Source organism: Montipora capricornis, chromosome 14 (genome assembly GCF_036669925.1).
Source record: "Montipora capricornis isolate CH-2021 chromosome 14, ASM3666992v2, whole genome shotgun sequence".
Taxonomy (NCBI): domain Eukaryota; kingdom Metazoa; phylum Cnidaria; class Anthozoa; order Scleractinia; family Acroporidae; genus Montipora; species Montipora capricornis.
The window spans coordinates 38954586-38979585 of NC_090896.1; the positions used below are offsets into that span (position 1 = coordinate 38954586).

At 39.5% G+C, this 25000-nt stretch overlaps 1 protein-coding gene across 9 annotated transcripts in view; it reads left to right on the forward strand.

Moving 5' to 3' along the window:
- Positions 1-25000, forward strand: part of LOC138032752 (streptococcal hemagglutinin-like) — a 44238-nt gene that overhangs the window by 17229 nt on the left and 2009 nt on the right. For 3 of the 9 annotated variants that reach the window (XM_068880462.1, XM_068880464.1, XM_068880466.1), the window contains 7 exons: positions 9376-9528; positions 10910-12784; positions 12905-13012; positions 14343-14456; positions 20170-20283; positions 22101-22214; positions 23938-24051. In XM_068880462.1, the coding sequence (XP_068736563.1) occupies positions 9462-9528; positions 10910-12784; positions 12905-13012; positions 14343-14456; positions 20170-20283; positions 22101-22214; positions 23938-24051 (2506 nt within the window). In that variant the 5' untranslated portion in view covers positions 9376-9461. Of the gene's footprint in view, positions 1-9275; positions 9529-10909; positions 12785-12904; positions 13013-14342; positions 14457-20169; positions 20284-22100; positions 22215-23937; positions 24052-25000 lie in introns of all 9 variants that reach the window. The other 6 variants (XM_068880465.1, XM_068880463.1, XM_068880467.1 and 3 more) reach the window with 5 other exon arrangements.

The following is a 25000-nucleotide window of genomic DNA, read 5'->3' on the forward strand; positions in this document are numbered from 1 at the left end:
AACAAATGAAACAACAAGATAGAAAATCAACTGAACAACTAAAGCCGGGTTTAATATATAGTAAAGTGAAAGATAAAGAATTACGAATTATCAACGTCTTGAAGATATAAATCTAACAACAATGTAACGAAAATGTCATGGTCCGTTGAAATTCCAACTGGAACGCAAACCTAACAGATTCAACTGGACACATCTGTTCCTTTTGAAATCGGTGGTTTCAACTTACATTTAGGGTTGTTAACCAATGCAAACGGTTGCAACGAGAGATCACCATATGACCAGGTCCAGTCCACCGCGCTTTCGTGAGCTATCCGCTTCCATGATCAGCCATTTATAGAAAATAATGGTAAACAAGACAACCAAAAAACTTCAATTTTTTAAAACTTAAAAAGAAACAATAGTCTAGCGTTGTTTTGGGGAAAAGGCATTTTTGAAGTGGTTCCATCGGTTCCGGAGGTTTCGTGGTCCGCGACTCTGCGCTTCCGTAACACCAGGACCGAAGACCTAAAGGCCGGTTTAAGGCCGGTTTACACGGTACGATTTGTCGGCCGGTTTTGTCGGGCCGATAAATTACAATGAGGAAATGAAATATCAGCTGTTAGTGGGTGGGGGTACATCGCGCTATTCTGTTACTTTGACGCAGTATTTATAAGAAACATTGAAATCAGTATAAACAGAAACAAAACGTGTGATAACACAAGCTAAAACAACTTTAATAATTCCGTTATAAATTAAAAACAAGAGAATCCCCTTCCACACCTCCATCCCTTGGGACAGTACTTGACATCCCAAACTGAAACAGGCTAAGTAACAACCGTGTAAGTGAGGCAAATGCGAAGAAACTTGCAGAAAATCACTTATGTCCTACATGTAAAACTTTTTCAGTGTCCTATCAGACATATTAATAAGATTGACCATCTACAGCGTCCGTTCATTGTTGCGTGACGTACTGCTTAATTGTGGACTTGTTTTGAGACTGGAAGTAGAATAACAATGTGTACTGACAAAATAATCTTTAGTGGTTTCAATCAAGGGGTTAACGGACTGAGCACCTCCTTATTCGAAAGACCCTGTCTTTTAGTTTCCGTGCCATAAAAGTAAGCATCGATGAATGTCACTGTTTTTGCTTCTGTCACGCAACATTCAAGTTTGTCATGTCGTTGTCTATGAAAACGACATCCTCCGCCCAAATCTCCGAATAGCGATAGGTTTTCCCGGATTTCTTTCCAGTAATTTACACTGTTTACAAGAGGGTCTTAGTAAACTAAACCTGGCCCTGGGCTCTTAGGTCTTAGAACCTAATAGTGTTCAAACTCTTCACATTATCTTTTTTAGCGCCAGAACGCCAGGAACGCTAGATCATTGTATCAATTTTGAGTGCGTTATTGCAGAGAAATGTCACGGGAAATGTGTCGCGACCAAAGCTGGCCACAGACTAGAATGGACGTGAACAATGGACGTAAACAATGCAACGACATCGAATGATACCATGATCTCATCTTCTGTAATTGGTTGATGTAGTGATGGCCGAGATATAAACAGATTCGTCAGACTTAAGTACAACACACTTTAATTCACAAACACGCCATGCTTCTTCCTTTGTAATACATCATGTAGTAATCACCAAATGTCTCTTAAGCTAAAAACTACATTCCCTTCCTTTGTGAAAACAGAACTCAACTTATAACAAACAATAAAATGCTTAACACAGTCTATTGTCCCGAGATTCATAAACGATCTCAACAATCGTAAAACTCTTTTTCCTAACAGTCTCAACAGTCTTTTAAAACTATTCACTTTTCCAGAACAAAGTGTTTAAACTTGGCTGCATGGCATCCGTATAGTTCGTTTTGGCCTTCTCCGTGGCTGTGTGGTTACTGAGGTTTCTGAGGTACCTACAGGCAGGGGTGAGATCACCGGACTCGCTGGGGTTTCAGCTCCCACAAAGTTCTCCGGCTTCTCTGAGGTTTTATAAGGTTTAAGAAATGAACTATTTCTCCGATGTACTACACCTTCGGCTGATTTCAAGGTTAGTTCTTGTCCCTCCTTTGTCTAAACAGTGTAAGGCTCGGTGTCAAAGTTGGGAGTTAACTTTCCGGGTGACTTGCTGTTCTTGACAAGGACTTTATCTCCAGGAGTGATAGAGTTATCAAGAGCGTGTCGCCGTTTGTCAGCATACACTTTGCCTGCAAGCTTCTGATTAATTCCAGTCGGGATCTCTAATGCCTTCATCCAGAACACTCTTATTGGGACGTAATTCCGGTAACTTAGTTTTAAGTTCTCTTCCAAACATCAGAAATGCTGGGGTTGCTCCTGTACTGCTGTGGGGGGTTGTTCTGTATGCTAACAGGAATTTGTTCAATTCTTCTTTCCACTTTTTTCCTTCTACTTCAGCTATTTTGAGTGACTTCAATAATGTTCGGTTCTGGCGCTCTACTTCCCCATTTGCTTGGGGCCAGAGGGGTGGGGATTTTCGATGTTCAATCCCATGGTCAGTTAGAAAAGCTTCAAATTCTTCAGATACAAATTAGGGAGCATTGTCCGACTTAAGACTGAATGAGTACCATACCGTGTAAATATGAGCGCCTCTATCATCTTTTGAGAGGTGGTTGTGCGCATGAAAACTACTTCAAAGAAACGGCTGTAGTCACTACTACAAGTAGGTTTTCTCCAGAAGGAAATGGACCTAAGACATCGATGGCTACATCTTGCCATGGACCGGACGGTGGTTCTATTCGCTGCATTGGTTCAGGTGGACAAAATTCTCCCACTACTTGTTATCCCGGGCAGCTCCTGCAAACTTTCTCCGCATCAAAATCTATTTTGGGCCACCAAACTTTCGTTCTCAACTGGGTTTTCATCTTCATAATACCTGGATGCCCCTCATGTGCTAAACGCAGTACTTCACGTCTGAGACTCTGAGGGATGACGATCCTTGTTCCACGCATGACTAACTTCCCTATTGTGCAAAGTTCATTCTTCACACTCAGGTAATGAGGCATTTTGCATTGAGACCAGTCACCACTTTGTATGTAGTATCTAATACTACACAGTTCAGGATATTTTTCTGATTCTCTTTCAATTTCTCTTGCAGTCATAGCCATTGGCGTACTTTCTTGTACAATAACTCTAACAAAGTCAGCTTCCTCGCCACTGGGATCTTTCTGATCCATAGAATTTAGCCTTGAAAGGGCGTCAGCGATGTTGGTCTTACCAGGACGGTAAATCACTTTGAAATTGTATCTCTGCAAGCGAAGGACTCATCGCTCTATTCGTGCGGACGGCTTAGAGGACGTGTTATAGATGTGCTTCAGAGGTTTATGATCGGTCTCTAGCTCAAATTCTCGACCATAAACATACAGCTTGAACCTCTCGCAAGCCCATACCAACGCAAGACCTTCCTTTTCTTTCTGGGAATAGCGCCTTTCCACGTCGGTAAGATTTCGCGATGCATAGGAGATCACCCTCCACTTGCCATCTTGTAGCTGAGTGAGAACAGCTCCAACACCTGTGGGACCTGCGTCGACTACTATTCGCGTTCTGCATTCATTCTTGAAGTAGGCGAGTGTATCTGCTTGGGTTAGCAGATCTTTCAACTTCTGGAAGGATTTCTCTTGGGCGTCTCCCCACATGAAATGTTGATCCCTTCTTGTAAGGATTCTGAGCGGTCGGGCGACCTGGGCGTAATCTGGCACGAACTTGGTGCAGTATTGTACTAGCCCTAAAAACGATCTGACTTCTGTGGTATTCTGAGGTGGCTTGACATTTTGAATTGCAGACACTTTCTCTTCACTTGGTGAAATTCCTTGTTTGCTCTAGTCATGTCCAAAGAATGTTAATTTTGGAAGTCTGAACTGGCACTTCTTCTCATTCAAGGTCAATCCACACTTTCTGAGACGGCGCAGAACAGCTAGAAGATTTTCATCATGTTCCTGGATTCCACATCCGTGGATGATTAAGTCGTCAGCAATATTTTTAACTCCTTTGCAACCAATCAGAGCATCCTTAACTCTTTTTCTGTTTTGGAATTTCCAGGAATTTCCTGGCAAAAGTCAGTCATCACAAAAAAATGTTTTTTTTCTCAAAAAGTATTTTCTGTTAGGAGGAAAAAAATACATCATTTTAAAGCTATGAAAATAAGCTTTCCAAAAACATATAACTTTTATACATAGAACTACAATATTTTATAAAAACGAAAGTTGAAGTAAAAAAATTTAACAAAAATAACATTAAAATGGTCTAAAATCAGTTTTCCACACAAATTTGGCCATTTCAAGGTCAATTAGGAATTTTTTGATGACCGACAAAAATGTTCTTCATTTTATCAGCTTTCTTGGCCATAAATTTGACCGAAAACTGATGAGGCACGAATATTTTTGGATTTTTTTGAACTAATTGAATTAGCGATAATTAATAATTAACAAGGTGATGACAGATGTGAAATTTGCGACCCGTTGCTAACGGCAACGGAAGAGATCGCATTACGAATAATTAACATCTGTTTGCCAAAAACCACCCAAATAACCGATTTTTCGACGGAAAATTCATCCCAGAGGATAAAACTATTCACTGGACATGTAATAAAGGTAAATATGTGCGAGAGAAAGCGAAAACAAGCGAATATTTTGAGGAAAAACACAATTCTGTGAGATCAAAGTACATGTGCTTCAGACACGCATTTGTATTGCTAAATAATTAATCTTACCTTTTTCAGCGATTTTAACGCTTGAAATCCCATCCAATGAACCACAAATCCCCACAAATCCTTTCCTTTATCTATTCCGAAGCATGTAGTGTAATTTTTTGGCTGAAAAACTTTAGAAAAACCGCTTCGCGAGAGCTCCGCGATCGATTGAAAATTTGGTGATCGCATCGGCTCAAATTGCCTGAATTAGAATGGACGTCATGTAGGCGTAATGAAAGCTAGAAAGCCGAGATTTTCAGGGAAACTGGGGATATATCTCCCCAGTAAACACGCCAAATTTCAGCGCGATCGATGAAAAGGGCGCTGCGCTACGAATCTTACAATTCCGATACTTGAGCGTATCGGATTGAGGCCCCCCTTTAACAATCTTCTGATATTTCTCTGGAGCTGAGGTTATTCCAAACATTAACCTCTTGTAACGAAAAAGACCCCTGTGTGTTATGAAGGTAGTAATCTGACGTGATTCTGCATCGAGCTCTACTTGATGGAAGCCCCATTTCAAGTCCAACTTACTGAAAACAGTAGACGCATTTAAATCGTGCAGGACTTCCTCAATCGTAGGAATAGGGTGCCTCTCCATTTCAATTGCTTCATTAGCTCTTCTCATATCGACACAGATGCGAATATCCCCATCTGGTTTCGGGACAACCACAAGAGGTGAAACCCATTCTGTAGGGCCTCTGGGTACTTCTTCAATTATGTCTTCCTTTAGTAATTCATCTGATTTCTTGTCGACTTTCTCTCTTAGACCAAATGATAATTTTCTGACAGGTTGTGCAACAGGATTTACATCTTTGTTCACATGCAATTTCAGCTGGTAATCTTTCAATTTACCCACTCCCATGAAAACATCAGGAAAGTTCTTAACAATGTCCACAGATGTCCCTTCACTTGTAATAGAGTATGCTTGGGGCGAGTTAGGAGGGCCAACTCTTAGCACGTTCAATTTCTCTGCCTTATCCCTTCCAAGCAAAGCTCTGCCATGACTTTCCACAACGGTAAACTCGGCTACACACCTCTCTCCAGACGCCTCACAATAAACTTCACTCTCAAATGTTCCAACTACCTCAATTGGTTCACTTTGGCCGTAAGCAAACAGCTTCCTTTTGCACCTTTGGGATCTGCATTTCACACCTTCTTGTTTTAAACTTTCCCACGTGTCACGATCCACAATATTGCATGTCGCTCCTGAGTCAATAAGGACATTCTTAAGCTGCACACCCCCAATGCACAAATCAGCAACTCCACTCAAGTCACCACCACATTTCACAACAAAAGCATAATAATCTTCTTCTGGCTCCTCTGAAATTTGATTAGCACTATCTGAACGCTGTTTTTCACTTGGACGTTTCCTTTCCACTTTAGATCGGCAACAGGCTGCAAAATGACCAAGGAGACCACACTTGTTACAGGCTTTTCCGAGTGCTGGACAACTGCTGTCTCGTTCAGAATGACCAGTTCTGCCACACCGGGTGCATTTCCTTTCTTTCAAAACCTTCTTTTCTTTTCCAAGTTTCTTTGCTGTCCTCTCCTTTTCTTTCCTTTGATGATCTTTTTGACTGATTCTGTTAACTCGCTCAAGACCTCCCATGGACTGCATTTGAGTGTTGACCGACTCGTGGACGCGTGCAGTTTCCTGTAGCACAGTCAAGGTTGCATTACTCGCTTTCTCGAGAAATTTTCGACGAAGTCTTGAATCTTTACATTTTTCAATGATCTGGTCTCGGATGGCTTCATCCACATTTGCAAAATCACAAGATATGGCTTTCTGATGTAGTCGGCAAACAAACTGATCGATGGTTTCTCCCTCTGTCTGTTGCATCTGGCGAAATACGTGTCGCTCAAATGGGACGTTGACTTTTGGCGTGAAATAGTTATCCAGAGCTGCTAGACAATCGTTAAATGTAGTTTCGTTATCCTCAGGTACTAAAGTGTAGTAAATCTCTTGTAATTCCATACCTTCCGAATGTAACAGCAATGCTATTTTCTGACCTTCATTGGTTACTCCTTTCAAGGCCACATAAAGGTTAAAGGCACGTTTCCATCGTTTCCATCGAACAGAAAGTGAATTTGGCTCTCCCTTTTGGTCGAAGTGAGGTAGGCCTTGGATATCTAAGACTTGTTTCACGGTCGCTCCGCCAGGATCGGAGGGAGTTGTTGATGTGGTCGAGCCACTCACTTGTTCTCCAGGTGCTGACATTCCGATTGTTTAGACGAATTAAGCTATCAAAATTTAATCCGTAACCACTTAAGTACTCCACGTATCACCGTCCTCGTCGCCAAATGTAGTGATGGCCGAGATATAAACAGATTCGTCAGACTGACGTGTATGATTACACCATACGTCGAATTTCTAATGAATTCCCGTGTTAAAAAGTTACTCTTAATTGTAGATGCTGTATTGGTATTTTAACTGCGCTTCCTTTGCTTTCTTGAGGAGACTGAGTCCCCATTTGTCCGCTTCCCGCTCGATGGCCGCCACGACTCGACATGGTAACACACGATCAAATCTTCTTCCAAACAACAAAATCAAAGAAAAAAAAGGAGCAAAAAACCACGACGAAAATACAGTGAATTTGTAGGATATAATAGGATATTTGGTTCACTAAAGTGACTACGGATGGCTTTGATTGTGTAAGATATTGACACCCCAGACACCCCTTTGAAAAAGTAGGCCATCTTTTTCAAAGATTTTGGCATGCTATCACGCATGCGTCACCGGTCACACTGCTCCTTTAACGACGTGATCACTCAATTTTCTTTTTTTTTTTTCTTGCAGTTCGTTTTCGTTTTTCCATGCTCACTCTTTTGACAATGTCAAATGTAAATTCCCTGCGCTGGGAAAGTGTAGGTTGTATCAGCCTGCTTGAAAGAATGTCCAAGAAGATTAAAAATCTTTCCGTTAATCTTTGGAAATCCTAAATTTTTAAAGAATGTGTATAATGATAGTGGCACATTTACATATTCTTTAAGGGCGCGCTGCTTTGACTGTTTAAGAATAAGGGATTAATTAGTGGGAGCTTATAATTACCCCAAGAAATGAAGTTGACACAAGTTGCCATTCCCAGCGACTTCTAACTTCGGTCCTTTCCTCCTCTGGTAGTGCTTTGGGTGACCGAACACAGTTTTCGGGCGCGCTCTTGCTAACGCCATGCAGCGCCCTCGCAGGGACTGCAAAACAGTAAACATGGCTCCAATACAGCAATCATTTTATTTGCTCAATTCTTCCGCTTTCTGCACTATTTTTCCTCATAATTAAACAAAATGCTTTGATGGCTTTAGTCTTTTATGAGAAATGTATGTTAGAAAAGGTAACAATGCAAAGAACACCGCAATTCGCAGATTTTTCTTTGTTATCGAAAGAACGCAGCTAAATTCAGCGCATGCGTAGTAAGTTAAAAAATTGCGATTGAATGCGGAATAGCTTTCTCAGAAATACATCTTTTTCTCAAGAACCACTCGTTAGAATTTGACGAAATTTGGCACGAAATTTTGGCACAAAATTGAACCTTAACACAGGAAATTCTAGATTTTCTAGTGAACCTTTAACAAAGGGTAATTAAAGTTCTCTCTGTCAAAATATTATTAAAATAATGTTAACTTATGAGCATCGCTACAAGCTTGCTGCAAGCAAATTATAAAGAAAATCTAACAACCAGATTTTCTGCAAAAAAACAAAACCGATTTTAAAGACCGGTTTATATTTATTCATGTTGCCATGGCAACGGTATATACGTCAGCTTAACTATTCAAAAACCAAAGTTCGTGTTGTTAACTTGCTTGCTACCATTTTTGCCGACCAAAGGATCAAGGGTTTTAGAGAAAAAGGTAAATGAAAAAAAATATTTATGTGTGAGTGCTTGAACGGCCGACAGTGTTCCAGGTCACACTTGACTGAATTCAGCTGTCACGCAGAAAATAAACATGGCATCATATTTTTGTTCGATATTTTTTGGACTCCAAATCATCGAATATTGATAAATATGCATTTCTATGCTTTTCTAAAGCTGTATTTATTCTAGACTTCAACAGAAAAAGCAAACAAAAAGAAAAAAAAAAAAAAGAATAAATAAATAAAAAGAAATAACGTCTTAAAATCTCTGCGTGTGAAAAATACTGCGCATACCATCGCATGACACTGCCCCTTCAAGGAGGTCGATCGGTCACACTACAGAAAATCATCGGAAAACAAAAAAAAGGTGGTCATCAAGCAACTGAAGTTTTTCCGTGTTTCTGTCCAAGAGAACTTTATTTTTATCTTTCACCGGTTTTTTAAACTTCATGCCTTTCTTGAGTCAGATTTCAATCAATGTGCAAATGCATTTGTTCGAACACGCTTAATTATTTAATTAATCCATGGCAAGAGGGACTGAGCCACCAGACATGCAAATCTTTCTAGTAATGTCAATCAAACATGAATAATATAATAATAATGATAATAATAATAATAATAATAATAATAATAATAATAATAATAATAATGATAATGATAATGATAATGATAATGATAATGATAATGATAATGATAATGATAATGATAATGATAAAGTTCTTTTCCTTGTTTTCTTAGAATATTGTCGGGCCAAATATCTGCATTGACAGTTATTGATGCGAAGCAATCCTGGACTGATTGAGCTTGCCTAAAATGTATTATGAATTCTATCGCACAGGGAACTCCTTAGCTTGAACAGGGGCAAGATTACACAAGATCTAACAAGATATCCTTCACACGGAGTTAGTATTACAGTCAGCAGATATGGTTCTCAAGATACACCGGCTTATACTTTTGACCACTGCATTCAGTATGCTTCATACGAAAGAGAGTAAGTTGACGTATTTAACTTAACAGAATCTGATGTCTCTGAGAGAGAATTGCTTAAATTGTCTACATAGGTGTGAGGATCGCTTGTAATCGTCTATAACCCGCACTTCAAATATACACTTTTATTAAAACTGAAAAACTGAACCACTGATGTCAGATTTCCACCATTTTCATTGGCTTGCCGGACACAGGCTATCGTTTCATGTACCTGCTGTACCTAATATGTCAAGGAACGCGTAGGCAATAAAGCGAGGTGAAAACGTTTTTGCAGTTCTGGGAATAAGTGGCCGACAAGAGGTCGTTTTGGACCGGAATTGTCCGAAGTGGAAATCGATTTTTCAATGGTAGAGTTGTCGATCCTGGAGTTTTAAATAAAACGATCATTCTACTCGGGGTTGCTGGATATAAAATGATTATAACCAACTCGGCGCTTCTCTATCACTTCATATCCAGCGCAGAGCTCTCAAGTCTTAAAGTTTCCAAAGCGTGAGATGCTTGCTCGAGATTGTGCCAAAGGCGTAAGTGCCCCGTGTTTCTTGTGCCGGGGGCGCCAAACAATTCTAGGGAGGTCCGGGGGCATGCTCCCTCTGAAATTTTTTGAAATTTTCACTTTTCAGATCGCTGGAAATGCACCGTCGAATCCGCCATTTTGTTTCTTTCATGCTGCTTTCTAAGAGAGCCCATGTTATTATGGTCAGCCTGAGCTAACATATCGCGCTATAATTCATATATTAATGTGTGAAAGTCCTGAACAAACAAGAAAATTGGTCGCACACGAACAGATTGAACATTGGCCGAAGTTCAGTGCCAGTGAAGGAATGAATTGGGAATTCATGAGCACTTCTGAAAGCTCAAAAAGTAGAGTTACCTTTGAGAAAAGTGCCAATGCGTGAGAAATGGTCGTGTCGGCGTGAGAGCGTGAGATTGCACCGAAATGCGGAAGAGCTCTGCCAGCGCGCCCTCGTAGAACAATTTTTATTATTTGAAATCATCAGTCCTTTCACAGAAACATATAATCGAGTCCAAAAATGTGACCTGCTCCCAACTAAGTGCCTTGATAGCTTAGTTGGTAGAGCATTGCACCGGCCAAGTTATGGCCCAGCAGATGGGACCTGATCATTAAAACGCCTCTGATTGCTTGTCGTACTTAATGCAAAATCGCGGATCGTACAAGGAACACAATACAGCCACGGTTTTATCCCGCGAAAAATCTAGCAGTAGTCGTTCTAAAAGTAGATAATACCGTCGCAGATCGAGACTTCTGAGTTCTGGTTATAATTTTACTTACACTTAACTGTCTCCTGAGCATATCAATTGCCCCAAGCAGAAAAACCAACCTCTCAAAAAAAAATTAACAAGAAGGGTGCATACTTTTGTTCCAGCACATGGGCAAAGCTCCTGGAGGAAATCTTCATCACCCAGTGAGTCTAGGAGTGATTTGCTGTCACTTTCCATCAGTGGTTCTTTAAGTGTGACAAAAAGCAGCTCAAATGTTGCCTCTGTGTCCCTAAAGAAGAGCTTGTTTGCAAGTATGTCGACATCAAATTTAAGGAGAGTTTTCTTCAGCACATCCACGATGAAATCAACAGCTTCCTTCTCGTCCACGCAAAGTGCAGCACCTAGCACTTCAAAATCAACTTCGGCAAGCGCTTTGACGGGGATCTCTACCTCAGCGAAGACGAGTGTATCAACGAAAGTGTCCTTGTTGTCCTCTCCAAGCGCAGAAACCAGTGCGTCAACTTCAATATCCAAAAGTGTGCCCCAAAGTGTTTCCACGTTCTCAGCTAGTAAATCCGTTTCATCTTCAGTTTTTTCAGTAAGGAGCTCTTCAACATCAAACTCAGTCAGTGTTATGAGCAAGACTATCTCAAAGACTATTTCTATATCAACAAGCGAGTCAGCGAGCGAGTCAGCATCGGCGTCACCCTCACATATTGTCTCGCCAAGTTTGTCTCCGTCCGACGTATTAAGCGTTTATCCAAGAGTGTTAAGTTCAAAATCAGCCAATGTTTTCATTTCACCTTCAACAAGTCCCTCCACATCAGCCAGCATTTTCGTCTCCACTTCAGATTGCCTTTTCTTCTCACTATCAACCTCACTATTGTTCACCAGCACTTTGGTTTCATCCTCACAAAGTGTCTCGCCAAGATTGTCGCATTCCATGTCACTTACTATTCCTAAAAGGGCGTCTAGCTCAACATCAACCAGGGTCTCCATTTTACCTTCTGCAAGTTCCTCCACCAGTGTTTCAGCATCAAAATCGACGAGCACATCGGCCAGCATACCGGTTTCCACCTCGGAGAGCATTTCCTCTTCGCTATCGACCCCTATCAGCCTCCCTCCAAGTGTGTCGATCTCCATTTCAAGCAGTCTTTCCACCAGTACGTCGGTCTCATCCTCACAAAGTGTCTCGCCAAGTTTGACGCTTTCCGTGTCACTTAGCGTTTCTCAAAGTGCACCTCGCTCAACTTCAACCGATGTCTCCATTTTATTTTCTGCAAGTTCCTCCACCAGTGAGTCAGCATTAATATCTGACAGCATTTCAAGTAGTGTGTCAGCATCAAAATCAACGAGCGCATCAGCCAGCATACCGGCTTCCACCTCGGAGAGCATTTCCTCCTCGCTATCGACCTCTATCAGCCTCTCTCTAAGTGTGTCGGTTTCCACTTCAAGCAGTTTTTCCACCAGCACGTCGTTGTCATCCTCTCAAAGTGTCTCGCCTAGTCTGACGCTTTCCGTGTCACCTTGCGTTTCTCAAAGTGCACCTAGCTCAACATCAACAGGGGTCTCCATTTTATCTTCTGCAAGTTCCTCCACCAATGTGTCAGCATCAATATCTGACAGCATCTCAAGCAGTGTGTCAGCAGCAAAATCGACGAGCACATCAGCCAGCATACCGGTTTCCACCTCGGAGAGCATTTACTCCTCACTATCAACCTCTATCAGCCTCCCTCCAAGTGTGTCGATCTCCACTTCAAGCAGTTTTTCCACCAGCACGTCGTTGTCATCCTCTCAAAGTGTCTCGCCTAGTCTGACGCTTTCCGTGTCACCTTGCGTTTCTCAAAGTGCACCTAGCTCAACATCAACAGGGGTCTCCATTTTATCTTCTGCAAGTTCCTCCACCAATGTGACTCCATCGATATCTGACGGTATTTCAAGTAGTGTGTTACCATCAAAGTCGAGTGTGCCTAGCCAGTTCCCGATTTCTTCAGTCGTTCCAACATCTTCTTTACCACTCGCTGTATCCAGTTCTACAGGTAACTTTTGTTTTGTTAACGATGTTGTTTCTCTGTACTTTTTTTCATAAATGTGCTTCCCTATGCATGAACAGTAATAATAATGAAGCTTCCATGTACTTGTTTTTGTTTTAAATATAGACTTTTGCTTGGGAGTCGCCTGTTCTGGTAGAGGAGAGTGCCTTAACAGACAAAACGGATTCAATTGCTCATGTAATGCTGGGTTTACTGGATCTCTTTGTGAAATAGGTAACCTCTTACTAATCCAAACCAATAATCACCAGCATCAACAACATTGCTGTCATCACTCTTATCATGATCATTCAAATTTCAAAGTATTTTTCGAAATTCAAACTGCTTTTTAATTAGAGCTTAAAACAAACTTACCATTAAAAAATGCAAAAGAAAAGGGGTGAGGGTCTGATCTTTATTGCAACTACGATGCCAACTACACATTGTTAGACAGCGCTTTACAAATGTGCTATGCGGATGTAATTCCTTACTGGAAAGAATTAGCCAATATCACATGGAAGACGAAAAAGTATTTAGAAGATAAAATTATGTGGAATGCCCGATGCATAAAAATAAAGGTAAGGTCAGTATTCTTCCGAATTGGCATCAGAACGGGATTATCACTGAAAGTAGCTAGCGTCATCGAGAAACAAACAAGTGTTTTCTTTACCCTCAATTCTATTCAACAGAAATTCCACCTTAAATGTAATTTCTTTACAAAATTAAGGATAACTATCTAACTGAGATACTGTGTTCGTGGAAAGAACTGTTATAATCGCAAGCAGAAGAAACCAGAAACAGAGAGCCCTCTACTCCCATGCCAACTCAGTATACAAAGCCTAATGTGTCAAAAACTGAGTAGCCTTTCGATCAAGCGTAAAAATCTGCTTTCTCCTACAGAAGACAAAAGACTCGGCCAGCGTGGTTTGGATTAATCGCAACGCCGCTAAGTGCACTCACTGCTATTATTGTTAGAAAGAAATTTTTTCACTTGTAACTGTCCTTTTCGGCCTTACACCAAGCAAACTATTTCCAATTTATTTGTACACTGGCCATTGCCTATCTCTTTCTGGAAAGAATTTGATAAGTGGTACAGTTTAGCGTGCAACGTAAAAAGAAACAAAAACTTTATGTGGAGGTTGTTACTGAAAACAAATTACTTAATTTTATGGCGTCATAAAAGACTCATCTTCGCTGTAAAATCTTAACCACCTTATTCTTAACGGTAAATAATTGCTGTTCACCTCTGCTGAAAAAAGCCCAAAATATTAGTGTGTGGAATTCGTTGTTTTCGTGCAAGAAAAAGTAAATCTTGAAAAGTATATTTCGGTCTACGCGTGCAAATAAACGTAGCCCTTTTAACTCAAAGTGGATTTGTGTAATATAATTGTACGTGTAGTTGAGTGTGGTAAGTGAGTAATGATGTAGTGTATTTAAGGATTGTATCGTAAGAAGAGTTCGTATCATCGTTATATCCCATTTCGAGCTATCAGAATAACGAAGTCAAATTCACCGGAAACGACTGTAAACAAAGAAAAAAAAGCTGCTACTTATTTTTTTCCCTTAGATATCGATGACTGCCTAGGTGTCGACTGTTCTGGAAGAGGAGATTGCCGTGACAGAGTAAACGGATTTTTGTGTCAGTGTAATGCAGGCTTTACTGGAAAACTTTGTGAAACAGGTAAACTAAACTATAGGGCTTCTACCTAATGACATGAAAATTGTACATTGAAAACTGTCATTATCTTGACAAGAAACGACATTTTTTTGTCAAATTTGGTCCTATCACAATGACAATCAACATAATACTAGAATAATCTAACATTTAAAACTCTATGTTGAAACGATGTGCAACATGTATTGCTTCACACAAGGTGAGGATTAAAGGGAAAGTACGATCTAGACAAAGTTTCTCTAAATCGAAAGTCCTTTACCTGTATTGTCATACTTGATTACTCATTTGGACTAAATGTGTTTAAATAGCCAACAATAACGCTTAAAAAATAGGCAAATTTAAATTGAAATCCGCCATCTTTGTTTTTGTGTATGCAAACGAGGCTATGACGTAGCAATAGTCAAGGATTTCTACGGATGACTGAAAGGCCGTTTACGCGAAAGAAAAATTGGGTACGGACCCGACAAGAAAAGAGTACGGACCTCACATTTTTGCCCGTGTAAACTTTGCGGATCATGTCTTTTGGCATGGGTACGCACCCAGTGTTTTTTTCGGTTTTGGGGCCATAGACGTCTGTGGCCCCAAAACCGAAAAAAAAAAACACGGGTTCGTACCAGTTTCTTCATTACGTCAGCTTGCTTAATAACCTCATTGATCGCATGCGCACTAAAAGTCCGCGGAGCTCTGGGGTCAAGAGTGCTGTTGATTTCAACATGGCGGCTGGCGAGAATTCACAGGAAAAGGTTCTCTTAACTTCAAGGTAGATTTAGTCGATTTCTGTTTCGACAAAAATCGTATGCAAACGGAAATCACGGGATCATCTGTCGTTATTTTGTTTTAGAGGGAATTACGCATGCCCGGTAGCAGCATACAGCTGCACCAGTTACCTTAGTCTCGTACCAGAAAGTGGTCCGATTCCCCAAAAGAACAATGTAAACGAAACTTTTGAAATTTGGTCCATAGACCTCTTTCGGTCCGACCTGCGCTTAAACATCATCCGTGTAAAGGGCTAAAATTATGCAGTCCGTACCACTTTTAGGACGGGTCCGTACCCGATTTTTCTGTCGTGTAAACGGCCTTTAAATGTACTTGTTATAAAGAAGAAAAACACAGGCGAGGAGAGCAATACTTTGCAGACTTGAATCTTAATCCAGAGACTAAATTGTGTAGATATTGGCTCCACCTCTGAACAGATTTACCTCGTGGTCGTTAAACAGGGTTTTATATGTGAGTTATCTGCAGGAGTTTTACAAAGCGAAAGAGAGCTTGCAGTGCTATCCCGCTCTCATTGCTATGAAATAAATGCTTGGAAATCAAGCTTAATCTGTCTACCCTGGCTTTCTACGAGATTCCTGTTACAACTTCAAAACAAACGATCGATTTATATACTTTCATCAAATGGTAAGAGTAAATCGTTTCAGTAGTTTCAAGACTGCTAACAAAATTTAACCACACTTCAAGTTGCGTTTATAGGCGCATAACAGTGAAAGTCGTGTGTATATGGCTTGCTTCAGTTTTCTCGCTCCAATATGTTGATATTTCGGACTAGTTGACTGAGATTTCCGTATGAAGCGAATGTCACCAAGACCAATATTCATATCCTGAAGATCCCGCTTGAAGTCCTGCTTGATAATATGACAGACACGAACAGATAATATAGCAGTCAGGTTTTCACGTTTGAGGAATCCATCCACGTTCTATTTTCCCCGGCCAATTTTTCTTTAAATTTTAATTTTCGGGTATAAGCTTCGGTTTTTTTTAATTTTTGAATGTGTTCTCAAGTCTAGACTTGTGTCTAGTTTCATCCCCCTCGAAAGCGTACACCCCAACAGCGGTAATAGTTGACGTGAAGAAGCCTTGCTGCGTGTATTGAGCAACATCTGAAAGTCTCGTCGTCATAATGAATTAAACGCTTCCTCGTGTGAAAGCAAACAAATACGTTTGCTGAAGCATCGAAGACGGCTGTCGCTATAGGAAGAGAGTGAAAATGGTACGCTTGTCGAATATTTCTTGTGTCGCATGTTCAAGGTTTTTGTCTCGTTTACATTTGCTCTGGCTGAATTTTGCCGCCTAGTTTGATTGACTAGAAAATGTATAAGTATTAAGTGACTTGAGTTTCTGTCGCACTTGTGGCCTACATGGCCTACTACCTATTGAACCACAAAACAGTTTACTATAGTTCACCTTACATTTGAATTTCGCGAAGCAGAAAGGTCACACAACATTGAGAAAGTGATCGAGGATCTAAGAACTTGGTAAGGTCGAACATATTTGTTGACTATTGCTACCTCATAACACGTCATATCCAAGATGGCGCTCTGCAAGGCACGAAAGAGGCAACTTCAAAGTGCCTTGTCACATTTTAAGAGGGAACTGGAAAAAACGGCTATTATTTTCCAATACCTATAGGAAAGTTTTTATAATTTAGAGAAACTTTTTCTAGAACGTACTTTCCCGTTAAGCCCTTTATTAAATTTTTCGACCTCGGATGATATTGTATTCCAGCTTTTATGATGACCTAATACAGAAACTGATTCCGTCAAATGTTGCCAAGCTGAAAAATTTGGCTTGAATTTAACGAAAATTTAATAAAACAATTATTCGATTCTCGCTTGTGAGATATGAAACAGGTTATAGCCAACCCTTCGCGACTCCTTGTCTATTTACTATTACATATCCAACAGGTGCTTATGGAATAACAGACGATAGGCTCGAGAGAGAAATACCACTTAAACGTAACTTTGCCCAATGCGAATGATGTGTTCTTGCCTCGAAAGAAACATGGAATTTCCATGTCCCTTTGCGTTTTGCCTTTGAAAGGAAGGGGGAATTTCCATGTTCCTTTGCGTTTGTCTGTGGGAGGAACATGGAAATGAAAGAAACAGAGAAATTTTTACCCTTTTTTTCGCTCTGCTTATGAAAGGAACATGGGAACTTCCGTGTTCTTTCCTGTTCTTCTCATTAAAGGGATAATGAAATTTCCATTTCCATTACCGGCAAAGCGAAAGGAAAATAGACATCATTCCTGCATGGCTGTGAAAGAAACAGACATTTCTTTTTATTTTTCGAATTCTCACTGAAAGAAACAACGAGATGCTTCTGTGAAGCATACACTGGGTTGCCTGTGGTACGTGCTACAGAAAATCAGAAGGCACTGAATTGTGTGGTATTGAAATACAGCATTCCAGTCTCTGAAGAATAACAAATAAAAGAGAAGCGAGAAACATTGGCTTCTGGGCTGACATGTTGATAATTTAATTTTCAAGTTTCCTCACAACTTCTTTTTACCACAAGTGTGCCCTCTGAGCATCTGACAGCTTTCTAATACTCAAATTCACTGAAGTTAAGCCCTGCCGGGCGGGGTTAGTGTGTGGATGGGAGACCAAATCAATGTACCCCTCACAAAAAACAGAAACATCTGACCGAAAATACTACTAACGCTAACAAATGCGAACTCAGCAAGGTACAGATTCTGTTAGCTTGCTTTATGCAAAACAAATATTGATGAAAAAGCAAATAACTATTGATACACAGTTTTCAGAAAGAGCAGAAGGAAGTTTCCCGGACGGTCGATCGAGAATAAAATATTTACGACATGAAAACAACATTAATTTTGAACCGTAAATATAGAATATAAAAAGTTACGATCAGCGACAAACATTTTGGGAGATTTTTGCTACGTTCAAGTAAATTGCAAAATCGAAAGTGACATGGCCGGAATTCAGCGGGCGCCATGATTAAGTTACCGCGGCATGTTTACTCGCCAAACAGTGAAGCATCTGTATCAAATGATGGCAAGATACCGGGTTTTTGTAAGTTTCTTTTTCTGTCAAGTGTTATAAAGTTTGACAATGAAATGAGCGAAGTCAAAACAAAGATCACAATCGCCCAACTCTTTTTTATGCAAAGTGAAAATTTACTCTCCAAGACGCGTACGACGTTATTTATCACCAGGTAATTCCATAATTTTGGAAATAGCAGCTACTTTATTATTCATCTGCGTCACAAGTTTTCACTGATTTTGGGGCTCATTTTGTTGAAACTCAAGCACGCTTCCAACAGGTCAGTGAAACCTTCCTCCTTACAGAGCAATACTAAAAAACTTCTCCCATATCACATTTCAAACTTTATCTAGATAATTAAATAAACAACATGATTTTATAATTCACAAAGGCAGAAAATACCACAGAATCCTTTTCCAGCGAAAATTTTATTGAAACAAACAACATATTTGCTCTTTGAGGCGAAAACCTCTTCCTATTTCATTGCGTGCGTGAAGACAAGAAACTCAATTGTGTCAAATTACCATGTACTTCGGGTAAATACTGCTCACTTTGATTTCGTCTCGACGGGTGATAGATTGTTGTCGAAGTCCAGTACTCGTCGCTTTTGAGATTCATGCCTAGTTTATCCAACTGACTTTCCATTATTGAGTTCCATAAGGGTATATTTTGTTTAAGGATCCACTAAAACGCCATTCGCGTTGCATGACTTTCGACGCCATTGCAGGCTAAGTGATTCTACTGTGTCCACCAGAGAAATCTACGCAGTTCCACTACCCTCTCGATCCTAAGAAAATACGCGCAGAAGGCTCTATGCACAAAGACACCACTTACCAGGGGAGTGACAGGCAAGACTTTTACCGACACGGAAAAAAAAAAAAACTAAAAAAAAGAAAAAAAAGAAAACAAACAAACTAAACGCAGACCTCGACTGGGTTTGCCCATAGGCAACCCAGTAATTACAGCTTTGCGCATTTTTGCGTGGCAATATCCATATCATTAAAGTGCTACTATGATAAAAAATTCATTTCCTTTTCTTCTTCAGATTTTGAAAGCGTGTTCGCTTAACAGCTGATTGGCAAAATTCTGAGCTATGATTTTTATCCAAAGGCTGTTTGTTTTGAGTGTATAGTTGGATTTCACGGTTTGCCATTACTCACGTTCGAAACTGACCGATTGGACCTCAGAGGGTTACATCTAGGGAAAAGTGACGTCAGTTACTCACTAGCTTAAATTTTTAGCGTGTAAACACAACTTATTATATATCCAAAACACCAGTTTAAATATCTGAAGTCCGAAACTTCCGCGCTGCATATTAATTCAGCCACGTACACACACATTGCATTCTTAAAGCACTGAGTCTTTGACGTCATTTTCTCCTCGACCCAGCTCTCTGCAGATTTTAAAGTTAGTAATGGCCGACCAATAAATAACAAAATTCCAGTTAAAATAAACAGGTGTCTTTTTAAAATCAAAACTTAAAATTTCTGTCACTTAGTGTTTAGTTAACATGGCTTTGGTCGTAGTCGTTTGTTAGCATGGTTGCTTAAGTCAATTGAGTGGATCACACAAATATATATGTTATTTGCCAGCTGCGCTGGGAGGTCTGTATAGCGAAAAACTGTGACCGAGGTCTTGAAAATGCTGCTTGATGCCGTAGGCAGAAGGCAGCTTTTTCAAGACTGAGGTCACAGTTTTTAATTATACGGACCGACCCTTAGCTGGTAAATAAATTTTTATTTTTTTCCCTGTCTCTGTCTCTGTCTCTGTCTCTGTCTCTGTCTCTGTCTCTGTCTCTGTCTCTGTCTCTGTCTCTGTCTCTGTCTCTGTCTCTGTCTCTGTCTCTGTCTCTGTCTCTGTCTCTGTCTCTGTCTCTGTCTCTGTCTCTGTCTCTGTCTCTGTCTCTGTCCCTCTCTGTTATTTACTTTTTCCCTTAGATATCGATGACTGCCTAGGTGTCGACTGTTCTGGAAGAGGAGATTGCCGTGACAGAGTAAACGGATTTTTGTGCCAGTGTAATACAGGCTTTACTGGAAAACTTTGTGAAACAGGTAAACTAAACTATGGGGCCTCTACCTAATGACATGAAAATCGTACATTTAAAATTGTCATTATCTTGGCAAGAAACGACATTTTTTTGTCAAATCTGGTCCTATCACAATGAGAATCAACATAATACTAGAATAATCTGACATTTAAAACTCTACAAGTCACGATAGAGGCAACTTCAAAGTGCCTTGTCACATTTTAACAGGGAACTGGACAAAACGGCTATTATTTTCCAATACCTGGAGGAAAGTTTTCATAATTTAGAGAAACTTTTTCTACATCGTACTTTCCCTTTACGCCTTTTATTAAATTTTCGACCTCGGATGAAATTGCATTCCAGCTTTATGATGACCTTAAATACAAACTGATTGCGTCAAATGTTGCCAAGCTGAAAAAAATTGGCTTGAATTTAACGAAAATTTAATAAAACAATTATTCGATTCTCGCTTGTGAGATATGAAACAGGTTATAGCCAACCCTTCGCGACTCGTTGGCTATTTACTATCACATATCCAACAGGTGCTTATGGAATAATAGACGATAGGCTCGAGAGAGAAAAACCACTTAAACGTAACTTTGCCCAATGCGAATGATGTGTTCTTGCCTCGAAAGAACATGGAACTGCAATGCCCCTTTGCATTTTGCCTTTGAAAGGAAGGGGGAATTTCCATGTTCCTTTGCGTTTGTCTGTGGGGAGGAACATGGAAATGAAACGAAACAGAGAAATTTTTACCCTTTTTTCGTTCTGCCTATGAAAGGAAAATGGGATCTTCCGTGTTCTTTCCCGTTCTTCTCATTAAAGGGATAAGGAAATTTCCATTTCATTTATAGGCAAAACGAAGGGAAAATACACATCATTCCTGCATGACTGTGAAAGAAACAGACATTTATTTTTATTTTTCGAATTCTCACTGAAAGAAACAATTACAGCTTTGCGCATTTTTGCGTGGCAATATCCATATCATTAAAGTGCTACTATGATAAAAAATTCATTTCCTTTTCTTCTTCAGATTTTGAAAGCGTGTTCGCTTAACAGCTGATTGGCAAAATTCTGAGCTATGATTTTTATCCAAAGACTGTTTGTTTTGAGTGTAAGGTTGGATTTCACGGTCCGCCATTACTCACGTTCGAAACTGACCGATTGGACCTCAGAGGGTTACATCTAGGGAAAAGTGACGTCAGTTACTCACTAGCTTAAATTTTTAGCGTGTAAACGCAACTTATTATATGTGCAAAACACCAATTTAAATATCTGAAGTCCGAAACTTCCGCGCTGCATATTAATTCAGCCACGTACACACACATTGCATTCTTAAAGCACTGAGTCTTTGACGTCATTTTCTCCTCGACTTAGCCCTCTGAAGATTTTAAAATTAGTAATGGCCGACCAATAAATAACAAAATTCCAGTTAAAATAAATAGGTCTTTTTAAAATCAAAACTTTAAACTTGGGTCACTTAGTGTTTAGTTAACATGGCTTTGAAAACCAAAGAAAAAGAAGAAGAAAAAGGAATTTTTTGGTCGTAGTCGCACTTAAACTGCATTTTTCAGCATGGTTGCTTAAGTCAATTAAGTGGATCATACAAATATATGTGTTATTTGCCAGCTGCGCTGAGAGGTCCGTACAGCGAAAAACTGTGACCGAGGTCTTGAAAATGCTGCTTGATGCCGTAGGCAGAAGGCAGTTTTTTCAAGACTGACGTCACAGTTTTTAATTATACGGACCGACACTTAGCTGGTAAATAATTTTTTTTTTTTCCCTCTATCTCTGTCTCTGTCTCTGTCTCTGTCCCTCTCTGCTATTTATTTTTCCCCTTAGATATCGATGACTGCCTTGGTGTCGACTGTTCTGGAAGGGGAGATTGCCGTGACAGAGTAAACGGACTTTTGTGCCAGTGTAATGCGGGCTTTACTGGAAAACTTTGTGAAATAGGTAAACTAAACTATGGGGCTTTTACCTAATGACATGAAAATCGTCCATTGAAAATTGTCATTATCTTGACAAGAAACGACATTTTTTTGTCAAATCTTGTCGTATCACAATGAGAATCAACATAATACTAGAATAATCTGACATTTAAAAGTCTACAAGTCACGAAAGAGGCAACTTCAAAGTACCTTGTCACATTTTAACAGGGAACGGGACAAAACGGCTATTATTTTCCAATACCTGGAGGAAAGTTTTAATAATTTAGAGAAACTTTTTCTAGACCGTACTTTCCCTTTAAGCCTTTTATTAATTTTTCGACCTCGGATGAAATTGCACTTCAGCTTCATGATGACCTAATATAGAAACTAATTGTGTCAAATGTTCCCAAGCTGAGAAAAATTTGGCTTGAATTTAACGAAAATTTCATAAAACAATTATTGGATTCTCGCTTGTGAGATATGAAACCGGTTATAGCCAACCCCCTCGCGACTCGTTGGCTATTTACTATCACATATCCAATAGATGATTATGGAATAATAGACGATGGGTTCTTTCCAGGAACTTGGAAATTTCCATTTTCCTTTGCGTTCTGCTTGTGAGAGGAACATTGAAATTTTTACGTTTTTTTTTCGTTCTGCCTACGAAAGGAACATGGGAACTTCCGTTTTCTTTCCTGTTCTTCTCATTAAAGGGATAATGAAATTTCAATTTTTTTTATTGGCAAAACGATAGGAACATAGAAATCATTCCTGCATGGCTGTGAAAAAAACGGACATTTCTTTTTATTTTTCGAATTCTCACGGAAAGAAACAATTACAGCTTTGCGCATTTTTGCAGGACGAGAACGTAGCAATATCGATATCATTAAAGTGCTACTATGATCAAAAATTCATTTCCTTTTTTTTCTTCAGATTTTGAAAGCGTGGTCGCTCAAAAGCTGATTGGCAAAATTCTGAGCTTTGATTTTTATCCAGACTGTTTATTTTGAGTGTAAGGTTGGATTTCACGGTCCGCCACTACTCACGTTCGAAACTGACCGATTGGACCTCAGAGGGTAACATCTAAGGAAAAGTGACGTCAGTTACTCACTAGCTTAAATTTTCAGCGTGTAAACGCAACTTATTATATGTGCAAAACACCAGTTTAAATATCTGAAGTCCGAAACTTCCGCGCTGCATATTAATTCAGCCACGTACACACACATTGCATTCTTAAAGCAGTGAGTCTTTGACGTCATTTTCTCCTCGATCCAGCTCTCTGAAGATTTTAAAGTTAGTAATGGCCGACCAATAAATAACAAAATTCCGGTTAAAATAAATAGGTGTCTTTTTAAAATCAAAACTTAAAACTTCTGTCACTTAGTGTTTAGTTAACATGGCTTTGAAAACCAAAGAAAAAGAAGAAGAAAAAGGAATTTTTTGGTCGTAGTCGCACTTTAACTGCATTTGTTAGCATGGTTGCTTAAGTCAATTGAGTGGATCACAGAAATATGTGTTATTTGCCAGCTGCGCTGGGAGGTCCGTACAGCGAAAAACTGTGACCGAGGTCTTGAAAATGCTACTTGATGCCGTAGGCAGAAGGCAGTTTTTTCAAGACTGACGTCACAGTTTTTAATTATACGGACCGACCCTTAGCTGGTAAATAAATTTTAATTTTTTTCCCTCTATCTCTGTCTCTGTCTCTGTCTCTGTCTCTGTCCCTCTCTGCTATTTATTTTTCCCCTTAGATATCGATGAATGCCTTGGTGTCGACTGTTCTGGAAGGGGAGATTGCCGTGACAGAGTAAACGGATTTTTGTGCCAGTGTAATGCGGGCTTTACTGGAAAACTTTGTGAAATAGGTAAACTAAACTATGGGGCTTTTACCTAATGACATGAAAATCGTCCATTGAAAATTGTCATTATCTTGACAAGAAACGACATTTTTTTGTCAAATCTTGTCGTATCACAATGAGAATCAACATAATACTAGAATAATCTGACATTTAAAAATCTACAAGTCACGAAAGAGGCAACTTGAAAGTACCTTGTCACATTTTAACAGGGAACGGGACAAAACGGCTATTATTTTCCAATACCTGGAGGAAAGTTTTCATAATTTAGGGAAACTTTTTCTAGAACGTACTTTCCCTTTAAGCCTTTTATTAAATTTTCGACCTCGGATGAAATTGCTTTCCAGCTTTATGATGACCTAATATAGAAACTAATTTCGTCAAATGTTGCCAAGCTGAAAAAAATTTGGCTTGAATTTAACGAAAATTTAATAAAACAATTATTCGGTTCTCGCTTGTGAGATATGAAACCAGTTATAGCCAACCCTTCGCGACTCGTTGGCTATTTACTATCACATATCCAAAAGGTGCTTATGGAATAATACACGATGGGCTCTTTTTTAAGGAACTTGGAAATTTTCATGTTCCTTTGCGTTCTGCTTGTGAGAGGAACATTGAAATTTTTACTTTTTTTTTTCGTTCTGCCTATGAAAGGAACATGGGAACTTCCGTGTTCTTTCCTGTTCTTCTCATTAAAGGGATAATGAAATTTCCATTTTTTTTATTGGCAAAACGAAAGGAACATAGAAATCATTCCTGCATGGCTGTGAAAGAAACGGACATTTCTTTTTATTTTGCGAATTCTCACTGAAAGAAAAAATTAAAGCTTTGCGCATTTTTGCAGGACGAGAACGTAGCAATATCGATATCTTTAAAGTGCTACTATGATCAAAAAGTAATTTGGTTTTTTTTTTCAGATTTTGAAAGCGTGTTCGCTTAACACCTGATTGGCAAAATT